The 24,322-nt window shown below is 37.1% G+C and overlaps 1 protein-coding gene and 1 long non-coding RNA gene across 4 annotated transcripts; both read right to left on the bottom strand.

Moving 5' to 3' along the window:
• Positions 1 to 8,993: 8,993 nt before the first annotated feature.
• LOC110871905 (ureide permease 1-like) lies at positions 8,994 to 13,849 on the bottom strand. The gene is made up of 8 exons (XM_035976395.1): positions 13,665 to 13,849; positions 11,954 to 12,217; positions 11,750 to 11,888; positions 11,266 to 11,431; positions 11,144 to 11,175; positions 10,957 to 11,051; positions 9,992 to 10,366; positions 8,994 to 9,372 (listed from the first exon to the last, which is right to left on the bottom strand). Exons 2-8 carry the CDS (start codon positions 12,188 to 12,190, stop codon positions 9,217 to 9,219), a joined length of 1,200 nt encoding a protein of 399 aa, XP_035832288.1. The 5' UTR covers positions 12,191 to 12,217; positions 13,665 to 13,849; the 3' UTR covers positions 8,994 to 9,216.
• Positions 13,850 to 17,402: 3,553 nt separating this feature from the next.
• On the bottom strand, positions 17,403 to 19,764 carry LOC110871906. Of its 3 annotated transcripts, XR_002553995.2 has the most exons (6): positions 19,533 to 19,764; positions 19,269 to 19,460; positions 19,003 to 19,099; positions 18,853 to 18,941; positions 18,104 to 18,335; positions 17,403 to 17,934 (listed from the first exon to the last, which is right to left on the bottom strand). It is a non-coding gene; the product is annotated as an uncharacterized LOC110871906 (long non-coding RNA). The 3 variants fall into 3 exon arrangements; XR_002553994.2 differs by having other exon boundaries at positions 18,853 to 19,099; positions 19,554 to 19,764; XR_002553993.2 differs by having other exon boundaries at positions 18,853 to 19,099; positions 19,533 to 19,762.
• Between the last annotated feature and the right edge of the window lie 4,558 nt (positions 19,765 to 24,322).

Here is a 24,322-nt window from a genome sequence, read left to right as displayed (position 1 = left end):
AGGAACGTGTTCCATGACCATAAACGGACACAACCATGAGGTCTTGACTCGACTAGGGAGAGTATTTTGTGAATGTATATTGTCGCCTACATAAATGGGGGATTGGTCAAAGACCCCGCGTCTACAAGACCCTAGGAGGCTAAGTATGCTTCACAAAAGGAGGTTCAAAGGTTACACCTACCTATCTTGCAATACTCAACTGTTGAACGTGTATCGTTGAAACTTAATAGATCGATTTCTATTCATGTGGGGGATTGTTGGAAATTTTGTGAAAATAGCATTTTTCACAAATATAGGAAAATGATTTTTTCCTATTTTGGACTAGAAATAAATATAATAAAAGGAGCGGGTTTTATATATTTATTTGTGGGTTTATGTTCTATCTTGGAAGAGCTTCGCAACGAACTAAACCACGTCCAAAACGGAGCTAAGATGAATGAGATATCGATGCTCAAAATTTGGTGTTTGAAACTTGAATGCTGAAAATGTGGGAAAGTGGCACCTTGTCCCAAATCGGATGAGAGATGAAACTTAAAGGGGTATTTAAGTGGGAACTCTCCATCCTTATTGTTTCATGGAAGCACTCACTAGTGTACTCGCGAAGGGTGCAGAGCACCCTAACTCGCACTCGCACACGCGCGCGCGCGTGGCGTGGGCGACGAGGCGCAATGTGGCGCTTTGATGGCGCACTTTGCAATTCGCCCGCTTGAGAGCCGCCTTTGTATTTTTGACTGCGTGCGCGTGGTGGAAGCACAAGGGTTGCAAGGACCAAGTGTTTGGTAATGTGGCATGCTGGCGCATGACGTGGCAGTCATGCGCATACGCGCGCGAGCGAGTACACATGAGCGCGCGGTTGCGCGCATGGTGCATGGACCTGATGTGACGTGCGCGGCGCACCAAAGTGAGCCAAAACGACGCGACTGTGTGGCGTGCTCGTAGAGGCTCACAAGTGACGTGGCACACGCGCGCATGGACCTGAGTGAGTATGGCGCACGCGCGCATGGCAGTGAGCCAAGTGGACGCACCGCGCATGAGGGTGCAGACCTGCGCGCGCACCAGTATGTCTTGCGCGCAGAAGCTTCCTGCTGCAGTTAATGCCAGTGCAGTTACATTCAGCATTTGAAACTGACGAAGTTAATGCGTTTGACTAAGAATTAAGTGACGAATTAAAGTGCATTAAAGACGTTTAATGCAGTTTAATTCACCCATTTAATTCATTTTTCAGTTTCTTCAAGACCTGCAACTATAAATTGGAGCATCCTATTGCAGACCAAACACACCGAAAACACAACAACTTACAATCTTCTCTGATTTTGTCTTCTTCTCTCAACCAAGCAAGGTATACCTTCGGGTTGCAGTCAAGACCGGCAGTGCAACTGCTTGCGGCTGTTGTATCCTGGAAACAAACGTGTTCTCCCAGGAGAACACGAAATTTATTTTAAGGGACTCGTGTCTAACACGATCCTCAGCCAAAGAACAGTTTTTCTGTTCGGATTTCTGTTCTTGTTTGTCTATTCTTTTCAGTTGTAATCTGTATTGTAATTTCTGCTTTCCTTTCAGTTGTAATTTCAAGTTAATAAAAGAATTTTATTTATTTTACACGAACGGATTCCTACAATCTTAAAACAAATTTTTTAAAAACACCGTTCGTGTAGAATCACAAACATATTCTGCTGTGAATTCGAACCAGTTTTGAATTCATACAGTTGTGTTTTAAAAAACAAATTTTCTTTTCTCTGTTTTGATTCAAAGTAGCGACTTTGTCAAAACAGAACTCTGCTTCTACACCTTTCTGTCGCTGAGTTCTAAAAATCCTAATGTTGTAGTCTTCAAAGTTGGACTTAGAAGCTACACGACTGAATTTTTGAACACCTAATAATAATAAAGTAGCGTCTTTATTATTTTGAAAACAGAATTTAACTTGTTTTCTTGAAATTTTTCAGAATGTCGACTGAAAATGTGAACACGAGCAACACCAATGTTGTTGTCGGTACCCCTGCCAACACTGTGGGAGCGTCCACAGTGGCGAATCATGCTGAACGACCCGAGAAGTTCTCGGGTCTCCACTTCAAAAGGTGGCAACAGAAGATGTTCTTCTACTTGACCACCATGAACCAGTGTTCTATCCCTGGATTGACAGTATACTGACTCAATTTGCTTACAGCAAAAGCAATGTTAGGACGAGTGCAATGCGTTGCATACATCATACTTCCAATAGCACTCGCATACTCCAGTTGAGCCACTGCTCTTCCAGAGTTCACTTTAAGTTTCACACTTGGATCAAACGGGGTATTAAAATCTTTAATATTTAAGTGTTGAAACTTAGTCAGAATTTTCTCTATGTAATGAGATTGACTTAGAGAAATCTGACTTCCAGTTCTTTTCACCTTGATCCCAAGAATGGTATCAACTTCTCCTAGATCTTTCATCTTAAAGTTCGAGGATAAATATTTCTTAGTTTCAGAAATACCTTCAAGGTGAGTGCCAATGATCAACATATCATCAACATAGAGACAAATCACGACTGTATAACCGGGTTCGCACTTAGTATAAATACATTGGTCAGCACTATTGTGTTAAAACCCGAAAGCAGTCACAGTGGTATCAAATCTCCCATGCCACTGTTTAGGAGCTTGCTTCAAACCATACAGAGATTTAATAAGTCTACACACTTTGTTCTCTTGTCCAGGCATCACAAATCCTTCTGGTTGCTCCAAACAAATCTCCTCATTTAGATACCCATTTAGAAATGTTGTCTTCACATCCATTTGATGGATGTACAGCCCTTTCAAAGAAGACACCGCTATTAGAGTTCTAATAGAACTTATTCTAGCCACAGGTGCATAGGTATCAAAATAGTCGATCCCTTCTCTCTGCCTATACCCTTTAGCAACTAATCTCGCTTTATAGGCAGAGATGGATCCATCTGGATGACACTTCTTTTTGAAAATCCATTTGGATCCAATAGGTTTCTTTCCCTTGGGTAGATCAGCTAATTCCCAAGTTCCATTTCCCATAATGGAATCCATTTCATCATTGACTGCCTCCTTTCACAAAGGGGCATCTCTTGATGACATTGCTTCGTTGAAAGTTTTAGGATCATCATCCAAATTTATAACGAAAATGACCTCTCTCGTCACTTTCTTTTGAGTTCCCTCAACCAGGTAAGAAAAGAAATCATCTCCATAACTTTTCTCTTTTCTAACTCTAGTACTTTTTCTTGGTTCTTCAACTATTGGTGAGGGTTGGACCCTTTTTTCAGAAGTACTAGAAGTTGTGGTGCAATTTGAGTTTTCATCATCTCTTGAAAACTTGTTCTCAAAGAATTCCACATCTCTGGATTCTACAACTATACCTGATTCGTCATCCAACAATCGGTAAGATTTACTATGCGAAACATATCCAATGAATACACTCTTGAAAGCTCGTTCTCCCAGTCTGAGTGTCTTTGGATTAGGTACGCGATAGTAGGCAAGACACCCCAAACCCTCAAATGCTCTAGGTTCTCACACGGAGATTCTTGATAACCAGCTTGTAACCATTCCGATCGAACTTATCAGCAGAAACAAGACCCTTGGTGATACCAGGAACATGCAACACGTCCTGAAGGGTAACCACTTGACCATCTTTAAAGTTTAGTCGCACCGTGCCTTTACCACAAACTTCTACACGATGTCCCACAAACATGAACAGTGGCTCCAGAATCCAAAAACCATCATCTACATGCCACAATGCGTGTATATTGAGAAAGCATGTTCACCTCTCCAAGACCCACATTGGCTACTAGATTGGTGACTTTATCAACATCAATAGCACTTGTACAACCAACCGTAGATCCATATTTCCTTTGAGAGCACTCTCGTGCATAATGCCCGGTTTCTCCACAAACATGACATTTACCAGGCCTCTTTGGTTGATGGTTGTTAGTGTGTTGTGACTTCTTGAATTCCTTTTTCTTTGGTGCGGTAAACTTTTTATTCTTTGATGATGCCCCTTTTCCCTTTTGACCAGATCTTCCAGCAACATGATTCACACTCGATACGACTTTATTTCTTTTGTCCCTGTTGCACGTTTCCTCCTCAATTCGGAGGTGCTTCAACAGTTCGTCCAAAGAGTAGTCCTCAGACTTGTGCATCATTCTCTTTGATAAATCTTTTCAATTAGGATGCAGTTTTGCAATAATGACCCCTACTTGAAATATTTCTGGCATCGGAAATGAAAGTGCGGTCAATTTGTTAACAAGAACTTGGAGTTCATGCACTTGCTCCATGATTGACTTGTCATCGACCATTTGAAAGTCTAAGTACTTGGAAATAAGGTATTTGTTAGTACCTTCTTCATGAGCCTTGTACTTATCTTCCAAAGCTTTCCACAATTCTCTAGCACTTTTTACCGGCGCGTATAAGTCATAGAGACGATCCGAAAGAGAATTTTTGATGTGGCCCAGGCAAAGATCTTCAGCTTCCTTACGGACAAGTCTTTGCTTTGCCAAATCTTGATTCTGGACCTCTCCTGGCTCAAGAGGAGGGTCTTCAGGGATTTCAGGCAAGTCAGGATCAAGGATATAGTAGAGTTTCAGCACAACTAGCATGAACTTAACCTTGTCTGCCCAACTGGTATAGTTCTGACCATCGAATCTGTCCAACTTGACAAACTCTTGATTCATGAATCTCAGATTGGCTGTTGGTAGTTCAGAGTCCATTAGTACTGTTGATTAAACACAAAAAAATAAAATCCTTTAAGACTTTTGAAAATATTTCAATCAAACAATAAATTAATATTAACTTTATTAATTACCGAGTTATCAGCCAAACCAGTTTGTTCCAACTTGAGCAAACTGATTAAAGAAAGGTAGAAGGAGACTGTCCCGTTATCGGACGAATTTAAAGAACACGCAAAATTAAAACCAACATGGCGATTGAGAACAAAGATCCTTGAACTGCACGGATGATTCCTGTCCTTAAAGGATTTTACGCGCTCGTATTGCTGTGAGCTGCAGCGTAAACTCCCAGGATTTAATGCAGAACTAATCTGGTATTCCAACAGCAATGGAAACCAGAAAAACGCAGAAGCTGGAAACGAAAACTGGAGCACACAATGGAAGGAGGAGGCTGCGAAAATAGGTGTGTTGAATGGGTAGCAGGAGACCTTTATTTATAGGTTGTGATCATACCAAAGAATGAATGAGAAAAACGGGGAATGGGATAAACCTCCAGAACCATCTTCTGTTGCTGGAGATAACCTATACGAATTCGAATTGGTAGAGATAACCCCCACTGTTTCGAATTCATCTCTATCTCAACCTTATCTCATTCGATCCACTGATCAGTTGCACCTGAACCAGACCCTAGCTAAAAATAAAAGCTCCTAGCGACGATGCGTACGTGCGAAGTGCGTTTTATTTAAAAACGATTCAGATGAGTCTGAAGAAATAACTGAATTAATAAACTTTAGTTATTTCTTCAGACTCGTCTGAATCGTCTAGGCCCATAAGGAGTAATCCCTTATAAACCACTCAAAGTTCACTCCCCTCACCGATGTGGGATGAAGGAAACATACCAACTTGTATGTTTTCCTTTAATATTTCCAACAGGTGTAACATTCAAAGGAGGAGATGTAATATTCTGGACTTTTATGAAAGCTAAACATACAAAATAACCTGAATTTTCGCTCTTCATTGTAAATATCTCGGAAGGTAAAGAACATCTTCCACTTGAAACATTTGAAGAATACTGAAAAAAGGCTGCTTTGCATGAGCAATTGTTTAGACACGCTTGTTTGCAAGTCTCCATATTAACCCCCTCCATGCTCGCCGTATAAGCAGTGGCGGAACCAGAACGATTTAGTTAGAGGGTCATCATAAGCTTATATTCTATATTGGTTCAAATTAGGGGGTCCATCTCTAAGTTTGTTCTTCAAAAACTCAAAATTTATAAGTGAAAATTCAAAAAGTTCCTGTGACCGGAGGGTCAACAGACCCTCTTGACCCCCCTCTGGTTCCGCCCCTGCGTATAAGTGAAGTACCCGACATGCTCGAGTGTGATAAAATGCTGATTTTGTGTAGCATTACATGTGAGAGGAGTAATTTCAGAGCAACCCAGGTTGAGTTGGCCATCGTTCACTGCTCTAAAGCATTCTTTTGTGGGACAACTACATTGTTGTTGTTGTTGCTTAGTCGAGCAAATGGAATTTCGTCCACAAGTTAGAGGATAGCCACACTCTCCATCGTAACTATTTGTAAGAAGATCGGTTAGCACTGTCCAATTTTCGGATTCCCATTCAAACACTTGCAAGTGCCCATCTGGCATCAGTTTCATATACTGTCCAATTTTCTTCACAGAAGAAGCCGCAGGCGAATTGAGCTACATTGGTTTCGCTGAGGAGCATGGGTCGGGCCATGACATTGTCCAGGAAGTAACTGGTGGTCCATGTGGTGGAAATATTTGCTGTAGGATATGATTTAAAAGGATGAGCAGTGGGTGATATCATGAAAATTAGAAAAAAAAGGCAAAGAATAAACAAGGAATCCTCATGACTCATCAACACTAAAGAACCTGTGAAGAGTTGATGCATTATTCAAAATGCTTCAATGTGTTACAAGTCAACTCAATGCTATAGTTGACTCATTTGAGGCCAAGCATCCTTCTCATTTGAATAAAACCGTGTCATGAACGTGTGGTATTCTCTTTTTCCGAGCAAAATTATAAAAAAATAAAAATACACAATAAAGATCAAATACAAATAAACTTAACGTAGTAAACATACACACTGAAAGGAAAAGAGAAAAAGCACGGTGTCATTTTCATTTTTGTAATTATGAGTAACTATCAAAATTACTCTTGTAGAGTAATTTTGATCTTTTATAGAGTAATTTTGATCTTTTGTAAGGTAATTTTGTAAAATTACTATGCATCAAAATTACTTTTACAAGTGAATCAAAATTACCCTGCAAATTTATCAAAAAACTGTAGAGTAATTTTGGTCTTGTAGGGTAATTATCAAAATTTCAACTAACCCCCAAAAATAGAGTAATTTTGATCTTTTGTAGAGTAATTTTATAAAATGATCCTTTAGAGTAATTTTGATCTTGTAGAGTAATTTTGTTAGCATTTAGTTATGGGGTTTAGCTTTATGGTTTAATTTTTAGCTTTTAGTTGGGGGGGGGGGGTAGGTTTTTTTAGGTTTTTGGGAGTGGGGTGGGGTGGGGGGGGGGGTTAGTGTAATTTTGATAATTACCCTACAAGAACAAAATTACTCTACAAGACAATTTTACAAAATTACTCTACAAAAGATCAAAATTACTTTACAGGTACACTTGTAGAGTAACTTTGATAGTTACTGATAATTACAAAAATACTACCGCCTACATTTCCTTTTCATGCAATTCGTATGTTTTGTACGTTAAGTTTATTTTTACAATAACTTTCCCCTAAAAATACATCATTGTTAATATTTCACATTTTAATGTTTCTTAATGTAATTCAAACATTCCATATTCATCTGATTTTAAGTTTAATTGGTCATTTGAGTTCAACAATCAACATTAGTCATTTAGAAAAAACAACACATAATTTAACATCTTAAGCCAATATGGCTTTTTAATGGCATTTTCATAAATCAATATTTTAAGTTACTATTGAAACTCATTTTAACAGTGATTTTGACTAATTTTCCCTAGACATTATTGACTAAAATATGTTATAACTAAAAACTCCCAAATAGGGCAAACTAAGTCGGAAATTACTAAGAACACTGATAATAGAATCTTAACTTTGTCTATATAATCATGCTTATGAATGCCTAGGTCTTAAAATCCTCTTTGTAGTCGAAAAAGGTTGAGCAGCTCACAGTGAAAGTTTCGATCCATTTGGTAGTAAATGAGCAAATCATTAATAAAATGTTAGTTAAAATGAAAGTGAATAAAACAAATAAAATGTTAGCTAAAATGAAAGTGAATAAAACATATAAAATGTTAGCTAAAATGAAAGTGAATAAAACATGAAAGTGAGTAAAACATATGGAAAGTTGCCCAAAGTGTAGAAACTAGAAACCTTCTAAATCTTTATATCAAAAGAGTACTAGACTGTTTCACTTTTGATGAATAACTAGTTTTTTGACCCGCCGCACGTTGCGACGGCAGCGAAACTTAAAGTAGCTCAAATTTGTACTGTTAAATATCTGAACCGACTCGTTTGCGGACAAAACTTATGTCAAAACGTAGACCTACTGAAAACAACATAAAAATAAGCACGAAAACGTATCACATTTGACTTGACTTATTGCCGAGAAAAATGTGTGTCAAAACGTAAACAAAATTAGATTTACACTAAAACTTACTTATAAAAAGCACGTAGGAGAATATATTTTTTAAGTCAAACAGTGGTACCGCGAATTGTGGCGGCGTTACAACTTAAAGTAACTCAAACTTATATATCATCTAGTGAAAACATATTATATTTGACCGACTCGGTTACGTCAAAACATAAACTACTTGGATCTATACTGAAACGTACTTGAAAAAACACGTGAGAAAATAGTGTTTTTTATGTCAAAGAATGGTACCGAGCGTGACGCCTTTAAAACATAAAGTAACTCGAATTTGTACCGCCTAGTGAAAACGTATTAAATATGACAAAACATAAACAAATCAAAAATATACATAAAAATAAGCACTAAAACGTATTACATTCGACACATGTGCATAAAAATTAGCACGTAAAATTCGAGGGGATAAAAATGACATTTTACAAAGTCATATAAAGCTAAGAGGTATGAATGACAATACTGGATGTTAAAGGTAAAAAAGAAAAAAAAAAACGATAAAATACAATAAAAATATAAAAACCAAAAAAAAAAATTGATTTACTTATGCCACAAAAAAAAATTGATTTACTTTTGCTACAATAAAAATATAAAAACCAATTTATTTACTTTTGATGAATAGGATCACTTTTAATCCAAAGTGCTATTAGGTAATTAGAACATCACTGATAAACAAAACCAAATGCCTAAATATATATTGATAAATGAATGTACTTAATACAAGCCCATAATTTCAACTTATTCCTATGGTACAACTTTCAATTTGATATCAGAATAACAGATTCTTATATGTTTAGTGCCTTTGTAATCAAATTTGTTCTTTTTTCCTGTACAATGTTGACGATCAGTAACATTTTTGCCTTTCGATAATTTTAAGGTAACGACATAACGTGTTTAATGTTTTCGGTGTCCTGATGACGCCATTAAAACTCCAACAGCCACAATAAACATGGAAAGCATGCCTACGAGAAGCACGTATGTTCTTCTCGACGATTTGCGATACTCACCAAAAAAGAGCACCCCCCAAAAGGTACTTACAAGTGGAAGTGCCTGAAATGAATTCACAACATTATAAGGTAAACTTAGACTTTAGAATTACTTAAGGGTGTGAATTTCTGACTCGACCCGAAAACCCGACACGAACCTAACACGAAATTTGCGGGTTTAGGTTTAGTCTAAACGGGTTCGGGTCAGTTTCAGGATGAACCCGCAAACCCGTTTAGGTTAACGGGTCGGGTTCGGGTCAACCTGGTCGGGTTGGCGGGTTAACCAGTTTAACACATTTATACTATATTATATTTTTTACAATATATTTTATGTTATAAATTAAATGCGGTGTGTATTTTATGCCATGATTATAACTTAAAAAGAGAAATTAATATAGATTTTATAATTTAAATATGATATTATTATATACATTTGTGTTTTTAAGCAAATTGTAATTTTAAAATATAAATTTTATAAAAAAAAATTAAAAATTCGGGTTAGACGGGTCATGTTCGGGTCAACCCATGAAACTCCGGGTCATGTTCGGGTTTATATGTATGATACGATTTTCAGGTTCGGGTTCATGTAAAATTTTCGGGTTCGGGTCGGGTTGAACCCGCCAACCCGCAAACACGCCCCGTTTAGCACCCCTAGAATTACTTATATAGACTTTAGAACTCACCTGAACTGCATCAGCTGCAGCATAACCAGCAGCTTGACCTCCCATAAACTGGAGACCGTTCCCGAAACCGCACAAAAATCCAGCCAGAAACGCCCAGCCTCTACCGTCCCAGTCGTTTAGATACGCCTTGATTGAAGATCGAGGCAAGTTGAACGCAGGGCGGTAAAGGAATGTAATGTTCAAGATTATGGCAATCACAAAACACGAGCACGAGAAGTAGAAGAAAGCGGTGTAGACGCTTAAGTGAGGGACGCCATCGTCCAATGTATTCCATTGGTCATTGGTTGCGAGATTAAAAGCCGGTGAGAAAAGTGAGAAACACACTCCCGCGAAGAAACATATCGACAAACCAATCAAAGTGCTTTTCCCAAACACCTGAAATCCACACATAATGTAAAAGGTTTAGCACAACATTCATATGTGAACGGGTTCGAGTAGGGCTGCAAACAAACCAAACGTTCAGCAAACTGTTCGGCGGGAAGTTCGTTCGTGTTCGTTCGTTCATTAAACAAACAAACAAACACGAACAAGAATTTTCGTTCGTTTAGTTAAAGGAACGAACATGAACAGAGGCCACGTTCGTTCATTTATGTTTGTGAACATTCGTTTATGTTCAATAGTTCATTAGTGTTTTTAGTTTTTATATTTTATTTAAACACTTTAAATTCCGACAAATAAAATACTTAATAAGTATTAGTGTATTATATATTCTGTTCATGAACGCTTGTTTGTGTTCGTTTGTTTCCGTTTGTGTTCATCAATGTTCGTTTTCGTTCCTTGCCTAAAGTTAACAAACGAACACGAACAGGTTCATTTCCTTAACAAACGAACACGAACATAAAATCTCGTTCGGTAAGTGTTCATGAACACATATAATTCTTAACAAATGAACACGAACAAGGTGTGTTCGTTCTGTTCGTTGGCAGCCCTAGTTTCGAGCTATTAAACTTATTGTAGTGCAAGACCTTGATTGCTCTTCGGCTTTCGAGTTCAATTAGAAAACTTGCGGTCCCTACTTTCGCTTTCTCGACTTTAACACTTCCATTCTCCAAATCTTTTTCTAAGAATTAAACAGAAAGCTTAAACTAATAATCTAAACTTGTTATAAATTCAAACATTTTGAATTTAATAAAAAGTTTCAAGTGTTCTTACTTGGAATCGGGTTTGATCCGTTACTAATAACTCTGTCAAGTATCATGTAATATGTCATTAGAATTCGTAACTTAGAGTAGAAAAGTTGCTAAACAAATAGTATTCAAAGAAACAAAATATACCCTTTTTCACCCGCGCCTAATCTTTCAAGCTTTGTTTTATTATCTTTGGCGTTAGATGCATGCACAAAAGAGCCTAAACAAACCGCAATCAAGAAACACGCGACGCCAGGGAACAGTATCTCGGCTCGGTTGATCTTGTCGTCTAAAAAGTAGTTCAAAGTCGTACCTATCGCCCCAATAAAAAATATCAACATCACAATCCCAAACAGTGGAGAAGCTTGAAGTTTTCGGGGGGGGGGGGGGGGGGGGGGGGGGGGGGGGCGAAAACGTATATACCCAAAAAAGTCTATAGAACCGGGGGGTCGAAAACGTATATACCCAAAAATTTCTATACGAAAACTACATGTACAACAGTACTGAATGAAAAGTTCGGGGGGTCGGGCGCCCCTCCCGGCCCCTTATATGCTACGCCCCTGATCCCAAAGACGTCTTAAAACATGTTTTTCTATATGTTTGTGTAAAGATGATGAAGAAATAACAATACCTATGACAACAGTAATACTTGAGGTGATCACCTCGGTGACAGATAAACCGACAAATGCCCATGCATATTGCGTTGACAGATTTCCCAGACTTAAAACCACCCCACCCACCATTGCGAACAGAATGCTCGGCCAATTATTCTGCACCAAAGAAAAGAGTGTTCATTGATGCATTTCGTCGAACGGGTTGTGTGCAAGAAGTTTACCTGAGAAAGCTGGACTAGAAAATTGGGCTTATCGTCATTCGTGTGGCCAAGTTCCCCAAATGTGAAAGCGATTATGACAGCAGCCAAAAGATTGGTGATTGTGTAATCAAGATAAGTGTGTTGAGGAAGCCGACCACGTCGTTCTAACAACGTTAAAATGGCGGGCCATGTTCCTAAGAAGAGTAATGCAAGCAGCATGCATGCTATTGCTCCTCCTCTGCTATCCACCACATACATCTTCAAGAAACTATATTTGAATCAACCCTAAAACAAAAAACAGAATCTTTAAGAATCTTGGATAGTTTGATGAATCTTATCTAAGCAGTTCGGATTCGTTAGAGAAAGTGCAGGTTATACAGTATGGTTGACCTTATCAACAAGTCAAATGCAACTGAAACTTCAAGTTTTCTTTAAAATCACCAATAATTGGTACTCAAAATAGCAAAAAGATTACATTTTTCAGAGTTTTGAATGAATCTAAGACAAACTGGTAATGGAATTTGCAAGTTATACAGTGAGGTTGACTTTTTCAATAAGTCAATGCATAAGTTGAGACCTTATCTTATTAAACACAAATCTGAAAACTGATATGACAAAAAAAAAAAAAAGATAACATTTTTAAGAGTGCACACATCCATACGTTGATTTGGGTAATTTTTGTGTTGTTAAACGGGTTGATTTATGTCACTCTGATTATACAACGGGTCAAAACGGGTCACTACTTATATGAAACATATTATAGAGTAAACTGCCAAAACAGTTTCTAAGGTTTGGTCACTTTTGCCGCATTAGTCGAAAACTTAAATCTTTTGAATCTGGGTCCTGTGGTTTCAATTGTGTTGCCATTTTCATCCAAAATCAAAATCTGGTCAGATTTTTCAGTTAACATCCAGTTTTTCTGTCTTTTTCCTTCCTTTAAATGAGGGGCAAATTGGTCTTTTAGCGTTTTTTTATAACAAATTAAAAAATCTGACCATGTTGCCCTTCATTAAAAGAGAGGAAAAAGACAAAAAAGCTGGATGTTAACTTAAAAATCAGACCAGATTTTGATTTTGGATGAAAATGACAACAAAATTGAAACCACAGGGACCTAGATTCAAAAGATTTGAATTTTGGACCAAAGTGGGAAAAGTGACCAAACCTCAGGAACCATTTTTGCAGTTTACTTTCCATATTATATTAGAACGGCTTAAAATTAACCACCACCCACCGGCCACCGTCTGCCACCACCACCTACCAGTTAGATGCAACATAACTTCAAACATGATGAAAGAGATTCAAAAGTGAGAACTTAATCATATGGAAAAAATAAATAAATAAACATAGATTATCTTAATCTAATAAAGTAAGAAGTTGACCATAAAGTTCAAAAGGAGAGGAAATCAAATTAAAAACCAATTAAGTAACTATAAATTTAAATAACAGAAAGGTCTACTAAACAACCACCAAAATCCCAGAAATCATACAAACAAATATAATATAACTTGCACAATAACAGAGCAACAGAAGATGAATCCCACAATGATCTACATGTACCTAACAATAGCCAAAATCCCACAAAAAAACATACAAGAGAACATAATAATACCAACCAAACTTGGACCAAAAAGATGAATATCCAAACAAACATTCAAGCCATGTAAGCCATACAAAAATTTACAAAATTGGGACTTCAAAAAAAAAAAAAAAAAAATGTAATATGATTGGTTACCTATATGGGGTAACTCAGAAATGGGATCAAGATTTGTTGAAGATGCAGTTGGAGATCCTCAAAGATCCAAGGGTTGGTTGTTTCTGTGAAGACAAAGTTTAAGAGATTATATAAAATATAATACAAGGGTGCCTTGGAGAGAGGAGATTGGAGGTGTGAGCTTGCAAATATCATTTGTCTATCATGTTACCTTGACTTTCTTACTTATTCTGACAGATACTTATAGATTCCATTTTATGAATGGATTAGGCAGTGTGGGAGTGGGGGCGTTTAGGGTGAGCGGGGTACTTTTCGGGGAGGGGTGCGGGATGTGTAGTCCCTGAGCGGGAATACTGTCGCTGACCTCTCGGGGAGTGTTTGCGACGAGTGAGGAGCGGTGGGTGTTCACCGCACAAAAAGAGAGGAGAGAGAGAGAGAAGATGCTGAGAGAGAGAAGATGATGAGATGTAATTAAGAGACGAGTGCCGCCATCAAATTGAGGGTGTGGGGGGAGTTAAGGGGGGGAGTTGACGTGACGCGTGCTGATTGGTTTTTTGTAAGAGAGGTCACTCCCCTAAGAGAGGAGTGCCTCTCTCACCCTTATAGGGTGGGGGAGCTGGCTAGCTATGAATAGTTGTTTAAATTGGATCGTTTGGGGTAGTCGTTCAGTATGGTGGTTTCAATGTTAAAAATCAAATTTAAAAAAAAAATACAAATATTTACCTATAAATACCCCCCACACTTTCATTTTTTACCTACAAATTTTTACAAATCTTCTTCAACCAATCTCACACCAAACAACAATTTTTTTTCAACCAAACCAACATCAAAAAACCGAACATGATGCATTGGACGGGGGAGGAGGAGATCGCGCTTGTCACATCAATCGTCGATGCACTACGTACGTTACAACGCGGTCAAACCGCGTATTGGGGACAAGCGTTCCAACAATACCAACAACACGTTGGTAACACTCGCCACAATCTGCCAACACAAGTGGCGTGAACTAAAACTGAAGTTGGATCGGTTTAAAGTTTGTTTCGACCGTGGCCCTGCGGGGGACCTGAGCCACGACAACCGAATGGAGATCGCGAAGATCGAGTGGAGGCACGACGGGAATCTTGAATTTAAGTGGGTTCCCCACTTTAACATTTATCGACTCTGTATTTTTTTAGGAATTATTCATTACTTTTTTTTTTAATTTTTTAGGATTTAATAAGTGTTTTTTTTTTTAAATTAGGATGTTATGTAACTTTTTAAAAAAAATAATAATATAAGTTTGTATTTCATTTTATAAATCTCAAGTATGTAAAAAATATAAAAAAGCCAATATGGCACCCCAACGCCGCTAACCCACGCTGCTTCCACACCCCATTTTTTGGGTGGTCTGGTGGAGTCCACAATCACCACTTGTCGAGCAAAGCCCCCAACCCAAGCCCCCACCTTCACAGCATTAAAACAAATGGAAAATAACTTAAAATTCCTATTTAATTTGATTTTTTTCCTAACTTCAACTTTTTATAATTTCTAATTGTCGTTTTAAAAGATATGATGTGATAGTAAGGTGTCTATATTTATCACCGGCAGAAAGAAATAAAAATAAATGAGATTTCCTATTTAATTTGATTTTGTTTTGCCTAATTGGAATACCGTCTCATCGTCCCAAAGAACATAATGTAGTGGTAAAGTGTTTTTCTTTATCCAAGTCCCAAGAGGTGACGAGTTAGACATGTTAAGACATGTATAATAATGTTATATAAACCGATTTGGTGTCAAAATTTTAAGTTTTAATACTTGAAACTCATTCGTCGTACAAAAATGCATTTTTTTTACATTTTTTACTTTTATTACGTAAAAGTTTGACTCGTCATTTCGCCTATTAAACGTGATGATCAGAGAGTGTAATCACGAGGGATTAACACCTTAATTATTACGATCACGTAGCAAAGTTCATTTTGAACTTTGACTTGACCGAAAAGGCCGGAACCGAAAGTCAAAACAAAAGTCAATTTGGCTTGACTTTTGGTTCATAACTAGCCAAATAAATGAAATAGGCAAGGAGAAACACTTATTTGTGTTTGGAAGAAGGATTAGAGCTAAGGAATGGAGGCCTCAAATGCAGGACCAAGCTCCAAGAGTGTGTAAGTGAGAAAAAAAGAATGGTGTGAAGAAAATGGAAGAACGTGAAGCCTTTTTATACTAATCTTGGATCAAGGAGAGCTTGACAAATGTGTTATGATGATGCTTAGTGTCTTAACATGTATCCTAACTAGATTAGAAGTGGCAAGGAAGGTGCTAGGTGGCAAGAATTGAAAATAAGTGGCAATACTTGGTGATCAAGCAAATTTGCTGCATTTGGGCACCCCTTCGGACCGTAACCACTGCCTTCCATTCCGTAAGTCACTCTAATATGCAAAATTTTGATTTTTGACAATTTTAGCCTCTGGACTTGTATTATCAGCTTGTTGACAATTTTAACCCCTCTAACTTGTTACTTAAGCTATATGAAGGGTATTTAGGGTTTGTATAGCTTATATCTTTGTCTTGGAGTGTTCATTACGTTAAAATCATTATGTTCAAATATCAGTTAACGAAATATTTACGAAAGAAATATAAAAGTTTTTGAAGGCTCGAAATGTTCACAAGAGTTACATCAAGTTCCTCCACAAAACGATACTTTATCCAAAAAGCAACTTTTAATTACTTTATGTTATATTGTTTATTAATGTTTACATTTGTGTATGCAAATGAACAATTGCAAATCAAAAGTACAGTTTTAGGGTTTGTGAGAATGCTCGCTGCCCTGGTTATTGGTGCTCTAACAATTGTGATGGTTAATGTAGATGATATAAGGTTATCTATTGCAAAAGAGGTTGTTGGTATGCATGAGATCATCAAAGCCTTCACAACTTATATTTGCACGCTCAAGCTACACCATAGAGTATGCCTAAATAATTTTATTTACATTTTTTAAGGAGTATAATTATAACCAGAATATAAGCATAAGCAAATGGTACCGGGTACCGGTATCGATTTATTCGAACCGAAATATTTTCCGTACGGATTCGGTACCCACTTTTGAAGTTTTAGGTACTGGTTCGGTATCAATATTTACAAGTTTTTACACCCAATACCGGTACCGTACCCGGTATATTCGTTACTGGTACCCGTTTTTTGGGATATTAGTACCAGTTCGGGTTCGATATCGATTGGTACCGAGCTCATCCCTACCTGGATAACTATTTTTTTTCTCAACTATATTTCTTGATATTGAATTTAAGATCAATCACAAGAATCGATTGGGACCGTTTGGAAAAATAAGACATGGGCTCCTTAAGCATATAATGCCACTTTCACACTTTATAGAAAGATGCTATAAGCATATTTTTGTGATGAGTTCTCAACTTCATTAATAGTTTATATTTTATTTACTAGGTTATTGCCCGCGTGAAACGCGGTTCTAACAAATGAAAATAAATTTATTTGTTGAAAATTAAAATCGTGTAAAAAACAAATAATGGAATAACTCCAAAAAAATAGAGAGTAATACACAAATGAAAAGATTTAAATAAAAGAACCTTCTTAACGTTTATGTGATGGAGAGTGCTCAGTACTCCTTGTAACCTACAAATCTACAATGTAACAAAGGTAGGAGGCACACACAAAACATGTTTATAATAATAATCATATCTACAATAAAGATTTAACCCGTAAACAAATCGACCAATTCACATTGTAAGCAACCTATTAACTAAGATATGAGCAATATAATACATATCTTAAATTATACATCTGCAACTATGCACATACATATTTTAATTCAAATTTTCATCTATATACACAAGTAAACGTATTCAATGTATTCAATTTTCCAAATCCCAAAGGTAAAACAATCAATTAGAATACTAAAGTAAAACTACAACCTGTATTGCAGGGAGTGATGCACCATCAGAAAGCGCTTTTAATGACTGCGACTAAGACGACTTAAGTGTCGGTTTAGTTCACTCACCGAGCGCAAGCCAAGCTGCAGCCATTCCACACAGGCTTCTTACACGCATCAAGTTGGCCCTGTCCCCAAATCTTCAACAGAAGTCGCCTCACCACCACGTTAGACGATGACCAATTCGAACAACTGTCACCACTCCGGCGCCGTAACTGTCACCGACTATGACTCACTACGAATAACCTCACACCAGCGATGTTGTAACCCATACGATGCCATCCCGATATGACGACTGCAGTATTAGCTACATTTTGAATCCAAAATGGCTCCGCAAATGTAAGATTCCCACTGCAACATACATAAATGTCACAACTATATTAATGAAAAAAAAAGGTTACATGTATAAATCAGTTTAACAATTCCTTTTGTTTACATGTTTAGTATGAAAACTTGACAGCATGGGATCAATTTTGATCTGGAATACAAAAAAGTCAACCAATATTAATTAGGAAGTTACCTTGTGGTAACTGCATCACATTCACGAGAATATAGAGAGCAATCAGATCCGTTATAACAATTAAAGCACTCACAAACTGGTTGACCATCAGAAGTCAAATGGTGAACAAAAGCTCTACCATGGCCGGAGCATGAGGCTGCTGCAACTGCCTCCGCCGCTGCCTTCTCGCTCCATGTCAGCGCCAACGACTGGCAACTAATCTCCTGTTTTATATCTCCTCACAGAGCTCCACCTATATACATATAGACTATATTAATTATACCTGCATGCAAGTATATGGTGTTGGTTTGGGTTATATGCGTTAAGAGTTGTGAGCGTATAGGAGTGGTTGTAGGGATCATCAAGACATTTTCCCTTTTCTACTTTTTTAAAATTAGTAATGGATCGATCCGGATGGATCATGGATCGATCCATTGAATTAATTGGATAAATGGATCGATTCATTGGATTTTAGTATGGGTCAAAATCGAATGGGTCGAACTGGGTCTCCCTACAAACACTTTCTTAAGAAACATATAAATAACGCATTAGTTATGATCACAAAAACAATTAATACAATGAATTTTAACCAATTTGACCTTGTTGACTTGTTCTACCCATCCACCTTTCAGTTTTTTTTTTTTTCATATATATATATATATATATATATATATATTGACATGCTTAAGATAAAACACATCCCAGATAATCCTATTCATAATTAAATGAGCAGAATTTGTTACATCTAATAGTGATTAAATAAGAAATACCTGAGACTTGAACCATTCCCTGGGACTGTAGATGCACAGCTATAACCAACCGGAAGCCCCAATAAACCTCTAGCTACAGCTTTCAAGTACTGCAGTGTAACATTTTAAAAAATATACAATCAAGTTTACATATGAATTTTGATAACTCACTCGAACGAACATAACAAAAACGATGAATTATCGAGCTCTGATTCTTATCTTTCCGAAAGAAACTGTAAACCAGAATCACAACAGGGGCCTGAACCAGCTGCAAGAACAAATTCAAATTCAGTTGAATCTTGTTTTGTCAACAGGGAAATGAATAAATAATATCTTTAATAGACAAAATTACCCTATGGTATTCTACTAACAAACTGTCTTCTACTAAATATATAATCCATAAAAAAAGAAGAAATCAACAGTGATTAGTGATTTACCCATAATAAACAGAGGGTTTGAAGTGGATAGTGATGACGACGGCATTACGGTGGAGGACCATATGTATACAAACAATAATAACACCACAAATAACATCTATCATAAATCACAAATAATCACAGATCTGGTCATGAAACGGCATCTGGTGAGAGATCTTGAATGATATTCTTGATGATGAAGTTTTGTGAGATCTGTGAGATGTGGGAGATTATGAAGATGAAAGAATAGTGAAAGATTTCTTATAATCAAAGCATGAAACACACCTGAAAATGCCATAAACCCACCTTGAAGATGCCCGAAACCCTGGATCTACAATCTACAAAATCGCTTGGAGAGAGAGAACGAAAATTTCATTTGGATCCGGATTTGAGGGGGAGAGAGAGAACGAAAATGAAAAAAAGGCATTTGAAATTTGAAAGGAAAGTTAGGGTTTTTGGACATATTTTGACTTGCAGGTAGAGAGAGAATGTAGAAAGCAACGTTGGTCTGTCATTCATTAATTGTTCCTGACCTCTTCTCAGCAGCTTTCAAATTCGAAAAATCAAAAAAAAAAAAACGCAGCAAAATGACACGTGGCGTATAATTAATCTGGGATTGACACATAGGAAAGAGATAAGGGAGAGGGCTTGAGAGGTTGACATGTGTTTAGGGGGAATGTGAAGGTGACAAGTGTCAAAACCTTGTTCATTTATTAGATATAGAGATGTGGGGCGTGTTTAATATTTAAATGGTTTTAAGTAGACTATTGTGCATGACAACGATAAGGATAGATACGCATATTGACTATGCATTAGAGTCAAATCAATAGATACAAGTGCTTATACGGTTTTCTAAGCTCCGTTCTTGAAGATGATAAAGAGAAACTGAAAGTGGGACAATTGGATAAATATGCTTTGGGTTACTATAGCATGCCACTTGCGAACTTTAAAGAAAGATGTCATATAACATATTTCTTTAATAACTTCTCGAATTCATTACTCCTATATTATGTGGGGCACATTTAATACACGATAGTGCAGAATTGTGACATATATATTGGCAATTTTAATATGAATTTTTTATGTGATTTTTCAGGAAGTATTTACTTATAATTAGGGGTGCAAACGAGCTGAGCGGCTCGCGAGCTACTCGAGATCGGCTCGAGAAAAAGCTCGAAACGAGCCGAGCTTTATCGAGCCCGAGCCGAGGTTGAGCCTAAAATAAAGCTCATTTGTTTATCGAGCCCGAGCTCGAGCCTCACATGTGAAGCTCGTTAGGCTCGTCGAGCCTTATCAAGCCTTAGTGTAAACAAGCCGAGTCGAGCCGAGCTTATTCAAACTTGTTTACAAGCCGACCTGAAACCTAAAAATAAGCTTATTTAGTAAACGAGCCCGAGCCCGAGCTTCACTTATCGAGCTCGCGAGCCTAAAAAGTATATTATTTATATTATTTTTATTTAATATATTAATTAATAGAGAATAAACGAGCCGAGCCGGAGCCGAGCTCGAGCTTGATAAAATACAAACGAGCCGAGCTCGAGCCTTGAAAACAAAGCTCGAATCGAGCCGAGCTCGAGCCCGAGCTCTCATAAGTTAATCGAGCTCGAGCTCGAGCCTGGTCAAGCTCAGGCTCAGCTCGGTTCGTTTGCACCCCTACTTATAATTCAGCTACAATAGCATATCAACAAGTTTGTGCACTAATATGTAGCATAGGCGGGTTGAACTAGAGTTTCTGCTGGAATGTATACTCTTCGAACAAGGGGTTAACTTCTATTGAACCTAAATGAAACCAGGTAGTCTCTTTAATTAATTCATTAATTTTTAATGTGCGTTCTAGGATTAACGACATTTATTTTATTTTCTTGATATGTTTTATTTTGTAACAGATGAATCAGCAGATAAAGAAATAAGGGGAATTAAAAAAATCTTCAATTGACGACATAAAAATTATTGATAATCTATATATTTCTAGATGGATTACATTGGATTGGTGATTTCTGTTCCCGAGTTAACTTAACGAGGGATAAGAAAAGAAAGCAAAAGTGAGAAAGGAAAGGACGAGAAAGGAAAAAAAAGATGATTTTCCTACCGCTTCCTCCCAAATCGGAAGGAAAGAAAAATTAAAGAATTTAGCCTAGTTTTCCTGTCATTTCCTTTTTTTTCCTTCCTTAAATGAAACTCTGGAACACAAAATATTTTTACTTTTTTTCTGTTTTCTTTCCTTTCCTTCCATTAGTAAACTCTGAAACATAGTGTTAGTATAATTTAAGACGGATGAGTTAGAGTAATAATCTCTAACTTGTGTGCCTATGAGGCAAACCCCTTTCTCTTCTAACTTAGTTTCTCTACTTTAATATGTAGTTGTGTAAAGATATCTTTTGATTGTTTGACTTCCTAATTATGATTTATCTAATTTCCTTTCTCGAGCCCGGAAAATAGTCTCGGGTGATAACCTAGTTATACAATAAACATTTACAAACTAACTTTGACACATTAGTTAATAAATAAATTGCGAATACAATATTAAAGGTAGGGATATATCGACTTACAGTGCTTGTAATTTACAAATTGCGGTTAAACGGGCATAAACGACTCAACATGTTTACACACACAACAAAAAAACGTTATGTACAGGATAGAAAACCTCAACGGCCCAAATGAAATTAGAACAAAAATCTATGAATAATATTAAACGATTTGAAAAAATGTTAAGTTTAAATTGGTTGCAACTTATTGATCTATCCAACTTGTTTATATTTTTTTTTTTTTTTTGAACGACAAGGACGACGTGTCAACCACCTTGACACCAGGCGCTGTGGTCAAGGTCGAGTACTCGACCGCTGCCAGCCCCTTGGCTCTCCCAGATGCGCGGAAACCCGACCTACACCCGCCCAAAAGCATGACAGTGGAATAATCGGCAAAACCTCGCCTCCTATCAAGACGAACCGGCACCACCCGTATTCGCCCTTCACCTGGATGCCGCAAAAAATAATGAGGAGAGTGGGAGCCGAACCTTGATCACAACAAACACCAAGTCTTTCCTCAACCACTCCACTACTACCTCATTTACAACTTGTTTATTATTATTTTTTTTTTTTGAACGACCAACAAACTCAATACCGAGCACTCTCGGGGCACCCACTGGACAAACGGAGTACTCCGAGAGTAACCCGAGTCCACCACCAATTTCGGAGAAAACCCGGTAACCCACCCGTCCGTAGGCACGACGGTGAAATTACCGGTATCCAACCCAGGTTTCCCTGGGTCTCCTATCATTGCCCACCAATACCTCACTCTGCACCAAGTGGTAGTCGAACCTGCATCTCTCAAAAGAAATGCAAGCATTCCATCACTTGATCTAGAGATCATTGGCAACTTGTTTATATTATTAACTTGGTTGATTTGTTAGATAACCATATAACGCGAGACATCTTTGAGTTACACAAATCACGCGATGTATTTAGGATTCAACTTTTTCACAAATTTACATACTTACTTAAGATATATAGACTCACAAACACAAAAATGTGGGAGATGATTTGACAGTCGCACTTTGATTTGTATATGCTTAATTAGGGGTGCAAACGAGCCAATGATGTGACGGAGCTTGAATGAAAACTCAGCGAGGGCCGGACTTTTTAAATCCAAATCGGTGGGTGTCGGGCTCTTAAAAATCCAATATTTTACACTACAATTTTTTTCCCAAAATTTTTTGGTAAAATTTAACATTACGAGCAAAGACCTACAGGGGCCCGGGGGTCAGTGAGCTGAGGTACCCCCGAGCTACTTGAGCCCGACTCAAGAAAAGATCTAAATAAGCTGAGCTTAAACGAACCCAAGCCTGAGCCCGAGCCTAAAATCAAGCTTGTTTATTAGATGAACCTAAGCTCGGGCTAGCTCGTAAGCCTAAACGAGCTCAACATATATATAATTTTCGTTAATATATTAAATATATTAAGTGATAATAATTACTATTCATTAAAATATGAAAAAATAATTATAAAAAAATAAATTACTGTAGTTAATAAATAAATAAACGAGCCGAACTAGGGCTTTGAAAACAAAACTCGAATTTACGTAGCTCAAACTTTAATAAATTAAAAAGTGTTAAACTTAGACTCAATTTGTTTACTTAGACTCAATTTGTTTACACCCCTATTCTTCGTATCATCACTTTGATAAAACCTCTTTATGGGTCTCTTTTGTCCTTTTTCAAAATTAAAAGTCAAAGATAACAACATAAGTCAACAATTCAACTTTTTTGAATATCACTAAGTTCGTGGTCTTCTATTCATCTTTATTAATGCGACAAAAGAGATATTTAGAAAATAGAAAATAATATATAACTAGCACTGCGACCCGCCGCAATGCGGAGGGAATTATTTAGTTATAACTAACTTGATTTACGACCCGTACGTTATGTTAAATCTGTCAAACGGGAAAAAAATAGACGATGTAAAAATGTTCACCCACACACGCACGTTGCGTCGTGTTAACTCGCAAAATTTAGAACGAAACGTAAAAACCTTAAACCAAAGACGCACGTTGCGATGTGTTAAGTCACAAAATTTAGAACCAAGCATAAAGCGAAAACTTTGCGAAAAATGAAAACTATAAATGACCAAAGTTGAAAGTAAAAAAAAATGTGAAGATAGATTGCAAAATATAAAAAGTTTTTGGTAAAAGTAAAAAAAAAACAAATAGTTTTGGGTAAAAAGTAATTTATGAAATAATTTTGGGTGAAATGTAAAAAAATCATTTTTTTTAAAAACCTCCAAAGCCAAAGTTACAACAACCATATGCATACCCATTTTTTCTTTAAAACCCCCCAAAGCATACCCCGCGTTGCGGCGGGGCGTAAAACGGTGTCAAATAATACTAATGCCACACAACCATTACTAAGCATGCTTGTTGTACTTGACTAAGTAGTTCCACGGTCTCAAACATAAAAAACCAAAAATATTAAATGCAAATGTTATAAACACATGTTCGTTGTCACGTCACTCCTCGTGTTTGATCACATTGCGTGAAGCAACTTCTAAATCAATATACATAAATATAATAAAAATATTTAT

The sequence above is a fragment of the Helianthus annuus genome, chromosome 8 (assembly GCF_002127325.2).
Source record: "Helianthus annuus cultivar XRQ/B chromosome 8, HanXRQr2.0-SUNRISE, whole genome shotgun sequence".
Lineage (NCBI taxonomy): Eukaryota > Viridiplantae > Streptophyta > Magnoliopsida > Asterales > Asteraceae > Helianthus > Helianthus annuus.
This window is presented reverse-complemented; position numbering and strand designations above follow the sequence as displayed.

Coding starts and splice junctions, on each gene's coding strand:
- LOC110871905 (XM_035976395.1), bottom strand. CDS start 12,190: ATGTATGTGGTGGATAGCAGAGGAGGAGCAATAGCATGCATGCTGCTT. Junction 10,367..10,956: donor AAAGCCGAAGAGCAATCAAG/GTCTTGCACTAC, acceptor TGTGGATTTCAG/GTGTTTGGGAAAAGCACTTT. Junction 9,373..9,991: donor CTGCAGCTGATGCAGTTCAG/GTGAGTTCTAAA, acceptor AATTCATTTCAG/GCACTTCCACTTGTAAGTAC.